This window comes from Mobula hypostoma, chromosome 11, assembly GCF_963921235.1.
Source record: "Mobula hypostoma chromosome 11, sMobHyp1.1, whole genome shotgun sequence".
NCBI lineage: Eukaryota > Metazoa > Chordata > Chondrichthyes > Myliobatiformes > Myliobatidae > Mobula > Mobula hypostoma.
Window position 1 is genome coordinate 61,537,435 of NC_086107.1, and position 11,099 is coordinate 61,548,533.

The window sequence follows — 11,099 nt, forward strand, 5'->3', positions numbered from 1 at the left end:
TCAACTGGTTATGGTGAGAATCAACTCCTGCCTCAAAGATGATCTGCCTCTGCTCCAATCTGCCTACAGTCACAACAGGTTAACAGCAATTTTTCCAGCTGTTCACTCTGCTCTGCACCATTTAGACACCAGGAACCAATACATCAGGCTGCTGCTCATCGACTACAGTGGTGTACAACACAAACATCCCATGCAAACTCATTAAGCATAAAGACTTGGGCCTCTCTACATCCTTCTGCACTCAGAAATTTGGCTTCCTCATTGGCAGACGTCTGTCTGTGAGAATGGTAACAATATCTCTTCCTCACTGATCAGTGCCAGTGAATCTCAAGAATGCGTGTTTAGCCTCCTGATCTACTCTCTATACTCACACAACTCGGTGGCTAACTGATACAACCATAGCAAAAGGGAACCAGTGCCTTTACTTTCTAAAAAAAAGTTAAGAAGGTTTGTTTGTCACTGAACACCCTGACAAACTTCTACAGATGTACTGTTGAAAGCATTCTACATACCTCTTTGTAACATAGTCTGGAAAAGCAATTTGAATGTGCAGGCATGTAGGAGGCTGGAAAGAATAGCAGACACTGCCCAATACATCACAGGCACATCCCTACATCCTAATCCACCAGTGGTAACATCTACAGGAGGTACTGCCTCAGGAGCATATCATCCTGTGGTAAACCATGTATATATGTTGTAACTCGGTTAGCTGTCTGGACACACCCCTCTGCTGACTGCCCCTGTGGCTCCTCCCACAGAGTCCTGTATAAAGGTGTTTGCCTTGCCCCTCCCCCTCAGTCCGGGGGCAGACACTCACTGTGGAGGTCGTATTGTACAGCCAATAAAAGCCTTTCAGTATTTTACCAAACTTCAGTCTTTTGGAGTAATTGAAGGTGCTTCACATCCATCAACAAAGATCCCACCAATCGGCCCATACCACCTTTTTGCAAACGCAAAATAATCTGCAGATGCTGGGGTCAAAGCAACATTCACAACATGCTGCAGGAACTCAGCAGGTCAGGCAGCATCCATGGAAACAATCAGTCAGCGCTTCGGGCTGGAACCCTTCATCAGGACTGTAGAGGGAGGGGGCAGGGGCCCTATAAAGAAGGTGGGGGGAGGGTGGGAAGGAGAAGGCTGGTAGTTGCCAGGTGAAAAACCAGTAAGGGGAAAGATCAAGGAGTGGGGGAGGGGAAGTAGGGAGGGGATAGGCAGGAAAGGTGAAGAAGGAATAGGGGGAAGCACAATGGGTAGTGGAAAGAGGTGGAACCATGAGGGAGGTGATAGGCAGCTGGGGGAGGGGGCAGAGTGAAACTGGGATGGGGGATGGGGGGGGGAGGGAACTACTGGAAGTTGGAGAATTCAATGTTCATACCAAGGGGCTGGAGACTACCTAGACGGTATATGAGGCGTTGCTCCTCCAGCCTGAGTTTAGCCTCATCATGGCAGTAGATGAGGGGGATGTATGGATATATCCGAATGCGAATGGGAAGCAGAGTTGAAGTGAGTGGCAACCGGGAGATCCTGTCTGTTGTGGTGGACGGAGCAGAGGTGCTCGACGAAGCGGTCCCCCAATCTGCATCGGGTCTCACCAATGTAGAGGAGGCTGCACCGGGAGCACCGGATGCAATAGATGGCCCCAACAGGCTCACAAGTGAAGTGTTTTTACCTTTTTGCACCTTCTTTACCACCTTTTTGCAGCTACCATCAGTCAAGAGGTACAGATGTTTTAAGTCCCACACTACCAGGTTCAAGAACAGCTACATAACTTCAACCACTTGGTTCTTGAAGCAATTAGCTAAACTCTAATCACTAGAATTTACAACACTCTGACACTTTGAAGTACAAAGTTCAAAGTAAATTTATTATCAAAGTACATATATCAACATATACAACCCTGAGATTCATTTTCTTGCAGGCACTCATAGCAAAACAAAGAACGCAATGAAATCAATGAAAAACCACACACAACAGAGATGCACAGCCAATATCCAAAGATAAACTATGCAAATACAAAAAGAAAAAGAATATTTAATCCAATGTCCATTTTCAAGGACTCTTCACCTCATGTTCTTGGTATTTATTGCTTATTTATTTATTTGTTATTATCAGTGTTTCTTTTCCTTTTGCATTTGCTCAGTTTGTTATCTTTTGCACATCGGTTGTTTCTCCATCCTGTTGGACGGGTCTTTCATTGATTTGATCACGGTTTTTGGATTTACTGAGTATGCCTGCAAGAAAACAAATCTCAGGGTGGTAATTGGTGACATACACGTACGTTGATAATAAATTTTCTTTCAACATTGAAATAAACAAGCAATAAGTAGTAAGAACATGAAATATAGAGACCTAGAAAGTGACTCCATTGGTTGTGGAATCAGTTGACTATTAGGGTGAGTGAAATTGAGTGAAATTATTCCCTCTGATTCAAGAGCCTGATGGTTGATGGGAAATAACTGTTCCTGAACCTGGTAGCTTGGACCTAAGAATCCTGTATCTCATTCCTGATGACAGTAGTGAGGAGAGAGTATGGCTTGCATGGTGGAGGTCCGTGATGATAGATGCTGCTTTCCTGCAACAGTGTTCTTTGTAGTGTGCTAAATGGTGGGGAGGGCTTTATCTATGATTTACTAGGCTGTATCCATTACTTTTTGTAGGCTTTTCTGCTCGAGGGCACTGCTATTTCCATACCAGGCTATGATGCAACCAGTTAGTATACTCTCCATTTAAAAGTTTGTCAAAGTTTTAGAGGACATGACAGATCTTCCCAAAATTCTTAGAAAGTAAAGATACTGCCCTTCTTTCTTTATAATGGCAGTTAAGTGCTGGACTCAGGCAATGATAATACCTAGGAACTTCAAGTTGCTGTCCCTGTCCATGTCAGATCCTTTGATAAGGTCTGGCTCATGGTTCTCTAGATTCCTCCTTCCAATTTTCCCCCTAAATGTGCGCACAAAAAGTTGTCACCCTCTGCCTCGTTGGCATGTTAAATATATTTCACATCATACACAATCACATTTCCTTTTCTGGTTTCTGATGCAGATAGTGTTTGCAATGTGGAGTTTGTGATGATTTGTCTGCAGATTTTAGAACTGGCTTATTTATACAGTTTTTATTGAAGAAATTATTGATTCACTATGTTCAATATTAAAGAGGCAAAGGGCATGAAAGGCAAATGAACTGCTAGTTGATTTAAAGCGAATGGCTTAATGAAACAGTAGAAATTGCTACACCAAAAATTCATGAGGTCAGGAACGTGCTGCTATGAGAAATATTTATGTTCAACACAGAAACTTAGTGTTTCCTGTGTGTATTGTCGTGATGCAAAAGTTGCTGGAGAATTTGCAAGTGGAAAGCATTGGTGTGATATTTGGAAACTTGAATTTTTAAAGTGTTATTTAGCAAGCAAACCACATATGGATAGTGTGCAAAAGCTCCGGCAAGAAGGAGGAGGGAGGAGAAAATGGTGGCACGACGCAGCGCGCGTGGCCGTTCCGAATGATATCGATATGTGTTAACTAGGGGGCTGTGCACAATCCTGATTTGATGGAGACAGCCGTGGGAAGCACGGAGGAACATCTGGAGAAACTTCTGAAATGCCCGCTTCGCTGCCACTGCTACTGTGCAATCAAGAACCTCCGGAGGGGAAGGCCCCAAATCCTTGGCTTTGCCTATTGCCTGTTGCCAGGGCCGGGGTTGAAGCGCTCAGCAAAGATGGTGCTCGGTGCTTGGTGTTGGAGAGCTGGTCGGTGGCTCAGAGTTTTCGGACGGACTTGGAGTCGGACTGTGGTCGGATGCTTCCAGGATGCTGCATCAGCAAGTTGGCGGCAGTGGAGTTTCACCGTCTGCGTGAGATGATGGGACTTTCGAGAGACTTTGAGACTTTTACCGTGCCCATGATCTGTTCTTATCAAATTACGGTATTGCTTTGCACTGTTGTAACTATATGTTATAATTATGTGGTTTTTGTCAGTTTTTCAATCAGTTTGTCATGTGTTTCTATGATATCATTCTGGAAAAACATTGTATCATTTCTTAATGCATGCATTACTAAATGACAATAAAAGAGGACTGTGTGTCCTCATAATCTAATAATCTAATCTAATCTAAGAAGATCCTTCATTACTCGTTACGTGTATTTTGTGGGAGTGCAGATTAACAAGAGTGAAAACAATCAAACCCAGAGGAGATCAAAGTTCTTATTGACAGTGTTATGCTAGCTGGTAAAATGAATACCTCTATGTATAAAATTCAATGTGCACATGTTGTTGTCACTGGGCAAAAAATTGCACAGCACAAATTTCTGTGCGCCACGCAGCCAGATTTTCAATCTCCCTCCTATATGCTGATTCGTCACCACCTTTGATTCAGTGTGGTGTCACCTGCAAATTTAAAATATGGCATTGGAGCTGTACGTAGCCTTGCAGTCATAAGTATACAGTGATTAGAGCATGGGGCTAAGCACACAACATTGTGGTGCACTTGTGCTGATGGAGATTGTGGAGAAGACCACCTTGTATTAAAATAGACCTCGTTTTTTGTTTTGTTCTAACTGTCCCTTGTAAAAATTGTGTATAATTTATATTTAATTTACATTTTTCTTGCGAATGCTCCTTATATGATTCCATGTGCCTGTGATGCTGTTACAAGTAAGTTTATCAATGCACCTGTGCAATCACCAAGTTCTAGTTCAAGTTTAATTGTAATTCCACCACATACATCCATGCAGCCAAATGAAACAGTGTTCCTCTGGGGCCAAGGTGAAAAACACAACACAGAGCACATACATCTATCTTAGCAGAAAAATATAGTCGCAATAAATAATATAGCCCGAGTCCCAGGGTGGTGTAGCCTGAAAATTGATGGTGTAGACAAATACAATCCAGCTTGTCTTCCACCAAGTGAACATGGGAAGTAACACCAATGGGAGGGGCCAGCCCACAACCTAGCATAGACTCCAACGTACCGTCGTCCATGATCTTGTGCGTTTAACAATAAACTTGACTTTGACTTTACACAGTATCTGACTATAATGCTGCTCATGGTTAGCACTGGAGTTGATGATGTTGATGTTGATCATGGGACTTCATCTCTTGTCTACTATCTTTTCACCCCACAGTCTACTTACAAGCAGCAGAGATTATGAGCTCTTCCTTTCACTTCTGTAATGACAGGCAAACTATCTGGTCATTAGCTACCACGTTGTCAAATAACATAGCCTGGTCAATCGTAGCAGAAGATCAGGACTTGGCATTTGCAGTCACCTCCTAGGGTATAAAAACTTGGCATGTACTGGAAGTTGGCTCACAGATGGGATCTGAATGTGGCAGGAGGATGGGGTGAGGGTAAACATGCACAAAATGGAAGGGATGTGGATGTGGGCAGCATTGATGGTGGAGAAAGGGAAACCCCTTTCTTTGAAGAAGGAGCACATCCCCTTGGTTCTGGAATGAAAAGCCTCATCCTGAGAGCAGATGCTTTGGAGGCAGAAGAATTGAGAGAAAGGGGTGGCATTTTTACAAGTAACAGGCAGGGGAGAGGTATAGTCCAGGTAGCTGGGTTGGGTTTATAAAAGATATTGGTAGACATAGAGAGATAGAGAAAAGGGAGGGAGGTGGTGGAAATGGACCAGTTAAATCTGAGGGCAGAATGAAAGTTTGAGGCAAAATTGATGAAGTTGACCAGCTCAGCATGGGTGCAAGAAGCAGCACCAATGCAGTCCTTGATGTAGCACAGGACTTTCTCCTCATTTTACCTGATCTCCTTACCTGCTCATCACCTTCCACTGGTGCTATTCCCTTTCCCTTTCTTGCATGACCTTCTGTCCTCTCCTATCAGATTCCACCGTCTCCAGCTCTTTATCTCTTTCACCAGTCGACGTCCCAGCCCTTTACTTCACCTCTCCTTCACTCTTGGTTTCACCTATCACCTGCCACCTTGTACTTCTTCCTCCCCTCCCCCCAACTTCTTATACTGACTTCTCATCTTCTTTTCTCCAGTCCTGACAAAGGGTCGACAGCCCGAAAGGTCAATCGTTTACTCTTTTCCATAGATGCTACCTGGCCTGCTGAGATCCTCCAGCATTTTATGTATGTTGATTAAAACAAGTGAGTTTAATTTTAGTGGTGGACAAATGATCAAAATCTGATCTAGGGGACAATACAGCTCTTTATTTAGAAATTGACAGACTAATCAGAGATAGACATCATAGATTTGTTGAGGAGTGGACATAACATGAAGTATCAATTAGGACAGTACATTTGACGGATTTTAGCAAAAGCTTTGGACAAGGTTCCACATGATAAGGGAGAGGCCAATGGGATTCAGGAAGAAAGGTAAACTGGATCCAAAACCAATTCACTGTCAAGGTTCAAAGGGTGATAACTGTTCTTGAGACCAGAAGCAAATCTGCAGGGATTTGTACCTCGATTTTGTTAATACACGTTAGTGACTCAAGACTTCAATGTAAGGACCATGACAAAGCACTTTGCAGATGATGCAATGGTTGACACTAAGGAGGAAAGCTTCATAGAATCATAGAAATGTACGGGACAGAAACAGACTCTTGACCCATCTAGTCCATGCCGAACTATTTAATCTGCTTACTCCCATTGACCTGCACTGGCCATCCATGCTCCTACCATCCAAACTTAAATGTTGAAATCGAACCCACATGCACCATTTGCACTGGCAGTTCATTCCATTCTCTCACCACCCTCTGAGTGAAGAATTTTCCCCTCATGATTCCATTAAAATTTCCAACTTTCATACTTAATGAATATCCTCTGGTCGTAGTCCCACCCGACTTCAGTGGAAAAAGCCTACATGAATTTACCTTATCTATACCCCTCTTAAGTTCATATACCTCTATCAATTCTTCCCTCAGTCTTCTATGTTCCAAGGAATAAAGTCCTAATCTATTCAATCTTTCCTTATAACTCAGGTCCTCCAGACCCGGAAACATCCTTATAAATTTTCTCTGCACTCGTACAATGTTATTTACATCTTTCCTGTAGGTAAGTGGCCAAAATTGCACACAATGCTCCAAATTAGGCCTCACCAAAATCTATAGATCTTCAAGATAACATTGCATCTTCTGTAATCAATACTTGGATTTATGAAAGTTTTCTTTGCAGCCTTATCAAACTGTGACGCCACTTTCAATGAATTACACTAGATAACACTTTTTTTTGAAAATGTTGCTTCCTCAGAAATTTTTTTTGTTGGAAGACGGCTTGAAACTGAACATAAATGTAATTTCAAACTACTTGTATTACATAGGTATTCAGATAAATAAGAAATTAACTACTACTGAATATAATGTGTGTAATTGCATAACAGTATTGATGCAATATTTCGAGGAAACTAATAAAGTTTTCTTTGTGATTTTTATTTGCATTCAGTGTCTGAGGATTTTCACTTAGGTGTCCAACAATAATCAGCCAGCAACGATGGATTCCAGTTGCTCTGATACTATTTCTCTATGATTGCAATGTCCTGGTGAAACCTTTCACCGTGCTCATCACTGATAGTGCCAAGATTTGCAGGGAAGACGTCTAAATGGAAATGCAGAAAATGAATCTTTAGTGACATGTTGCACTTCATGGTTTTGTCTGCTTGAAGCATGTTGTCAACCAGCTGCACGTAGTTTGGTGATCTGTATTTGCCACGAAAATTTTCAACAACATCCTTGAATGCCTTCCATGTGGTTTTCTCCAGTCCCCCCAGAGTTTCTTCGAATTGCCTATTCATTGATGACCTGTTTGATCCGTGGTCCAACAAAAATACCTTCCTTATTCTTGGCATCAGTTATTCTGTGAAACATCTGCCTCAAATATAGAAATCTTCATGGAAATTTTTGTGCCCGTTGACAGCAGATTCCAACATTGCAGCCTTGAACCCAGTAATTATGCGTTTGCTTTTGATGAACCTACGTCTCTGCCAGGCAATTGAACTCAGATTGAGTTATCAGCAGAGGCTCACTTGACATAAAAGGTTCAAAATCTGTATCAGTAATCAGTGCCATTTTCCATTGCTGGCTTGTGCATCATGGCATCTTCATCTGCCTCCTCTGGACTCCATGTTCTATTTTTCTAAAACCTGTCCAGCCAAGCAGCATCTGTCCTGCCTAAGCATACCTAGGCATCACCGGACAAGATAGAAAACTTTTCAGTTTACATTGTGGCCAACATTTTGATTGACTTGAATTATGAATTGAAATCTGAAATATGGGTGATTTTTTTAAAAAATGGTGTGTGATAGGGAAATTTCATGAAGATTTTCATGATCAGCAGCCCAAAATCCATAAGATACGTGCAAAATACACTCAAAAATATTCAGGAAGCAAAATCTTTGTTGTCCAATGTTACGGGTTTGTATTCCCAGATCCCTTTGTTCTACAGTACTCCATAGTGCCCCAGCATTTACTATGTAAGACCTACAGCAGCGTGTTCCAAGGACTGATTATGCTCTGTAGGAAAGAAAACTTGGCCTGTTTTGCTCCCCCTTTTATTTTTAAGGCATGCCCCTGATTAATTTGCATTTTCACCCTGGTAACAAAGACTCGGACTATCTAACTGCCTTGCATAATTTTGTATAGGTCTATCTATTCACCGCTCAACCTCAGGAGAAAACAATTCCCTTGAATAGCCAGCAGCTCCAGAAACTCCTCCTCAATTTGTCCCAGCCTCTTCCCCACCCTCCAATCACCCGCTCTGCCTTCTTCCTATCCTAGTCCTGAAACACAGTCGTATTTCAGACCTCACTATTTGAGAATAGGTCATGCACTCCCATCATTGTGCCATGTCCCAAATTGGAAGCACAAATTTCAACACTAGGAATATCTCTTTCAGATATCTAGCTATAAGTAAGAGTAGGGGAGCCCTTTGCTACTTTTTCAAAGGCACTAAACAGGCAGACAGTTCAATTTTACCAGTAATTTTTGCGCCAACATAATACTGAGCTTGTTGCAATACGCATCTCACACAGCTAACCAACTTCTCCAGCAAAGAATTGAACAGGAGTTAGTGACGTGCTGCGTATGCACTGTGATTATAAATTTGCTTTAAACTTTTTCCCAGCTAACTAAGAAGTGTCACAAGTAGACAGGATGCTGAAGAAGGCTTTTGGCACACTGGCCTTAATCAGTCAGGACACGGAGTATAGCAGTTGGAATGTTCCGCTGTAATCGTACAGAACCTTTTCTGGGGTCTTAGTTGGAGTACTGTGTTCAGTTTTTGTCACCCTGCTGTAGGAAAGATGCCATTAAGCTGGAAAAAGTGCAGAAAAGAATTACGAGGATATTGCGAGAACTGGGTCTGGGTTATATGGAGAACTTAGAGAAGCTAGGACTTTTTCCCTTGGAGCATAGGAGACTGGGGGCGGTCTTATAGAAATATAGAAATTCATGAGGGCTTAGTTAGGATCAATAAACATCATCTTTTTTTCCTAGGGTTGTGGAACGAACAACTAGAGGACATAGTTTTAAGGTGAAAGAGAAAAGATGTAACAGGAACCCAAGGGGCAACATTTTCCACACAAAAATGGTATGTACAGTAATGTGCAAAATCCTTAGGAACATATATAGAATTAGGGTGCCTAAGTGCACAGTACTGTCGTAATTTTATGTATTGCTCTGTACAGCTGCTACACAAAAAAAGCGAACAAATTTCATGATATTCATCTATGAATGATGATGAATCTGATTCTGATATAGGTCTCTACTGTGGACTGGGAGTGGGAACGGAGCAGGGAGAGGGGAGGGAGCGGGAAGACCAGACGGACATTCTGTAATGATCAATAAACCAATTGTTCGGAATCAAATGAACTTGCCCGTTGTCTCGAGGCTGGTTGTGCCTGCGCCCCCGCCCCGGCACTCCTCAGCTACCTGTCTCACACCCCTCCCACGGTGCTTCACTCTGACCATTCCCAACACCTTTCGCTTCTGCCAGACTTACCAACTCGCTCTCCGCTACACTTTGACAAATACTGTACAGTACTGTCAAATATCAGGCACCCAAGCGATATATATGCCTGAGACACGAACACGAGTTCACAGTATGCACAGTAATGTATATTGAGTGAGCTGCTACAGGAGGTGATTGAGACAGGTACAGTAATGATTTAAAAGAAATACTTGAATAGGTAAATGGAAAAATTTAGACGGATATGGATCAAACACGGACAAATTGACTAGCTTAGATAGGCATCCTGATCAACATGGTCTAGTTGAGTTGAAGGACCCGTCTGTATGCTGGATGACTAAGAGCTTCTTCTAAACTGTTGGATAGTTGATTAAGATGTGCCGGAGGACACGAAAGCTCGGTGGATCCCTCCGTTAGAAAATGGGCATCCGAATTCACAGTGACGAAAAGTCCCAAGAACTACTGCACATGACATTTCTATACGCTCTGCTTAAAATACAAATGGAAGTGCGTTGGAAACAAACTAGTCCTTTATAATAATTCACAGTAGGGTTATAAGAGGTCATCTGGGGGCCGAACAGAGCCAGCAAATAATTACAACTTGTGTTTAACACTTCGTCTCTTCCAAGTCTGTGAAAAGTCAGCTCGCTTCCCCCGACTACAGAAGCGACAAAGTACAATTATAACCATAGACAGAAAGAACACAGGACAATAGAAACAACCCGAGAAAAGGGCAGAACCAGGCTAAACCCATATAATCCACCTGCGGAATGCAAGGTTTTCCGAGAGGCACCAACAAGCCGCTTCTCTTCCCCAAACTATCACCCAAGTATAGAGGATCATATCTTGCAAACTCTTCTTCGAATGATTTGGTTGTGGGGAGGCAAGAATTAAATTAAACATAGTTAATATTTCTCACCAGGTGTACATGCTCCCCACTGGTCATTGCGCCTCGTCTCTCTCCCAAGCGAGTTGAAATGAGTTCGCTCTGCGCTATCTGCTTGAGTGATGTCAGAAGCTCTGCCCTGGGGTGGGGTGGGGTGGGGGGGGGGCGGGAGAGTTGGGAATAAAGCGCACTGGACGTTTTTGATCTCGCTTCCGCTTTTAACGCCGTGATGAAATTTTCGACGCCTTCTTATTTTATCGCAAAGCAAACACCTACTAGCGGCTTTGAAT

The 11,099-nt window shown here is 42.6% G+C and overlaps 1 protein-coding gene across 1 annotated transcript in view; it reads right to left on the reverse strand.

Annotated features, from left to right (window-relative positions):
* Window positions 1-10,899, reverse strand: part of trpm5 (transient receptor potential cation channel, subfamily M, member 5) — a 132,978-nt gene extending 122,079 nt beyond the window's left edge. The window contains exon 1 of the mRNA XM_063063233.1: window positions 10,843-10,899. Within this exon, the coding sequence (XP_062919303.1) occupies window positions 10,843-10,869 (27 nt within the window). The 5' untranslated portion in view covers window positions 10,870-10,899. The remainder of the gene's footprint in view (window positions 1-10,842) is intronic.
* Window positions 10,900-11,099: the final 200 nt, after the last annotated feature.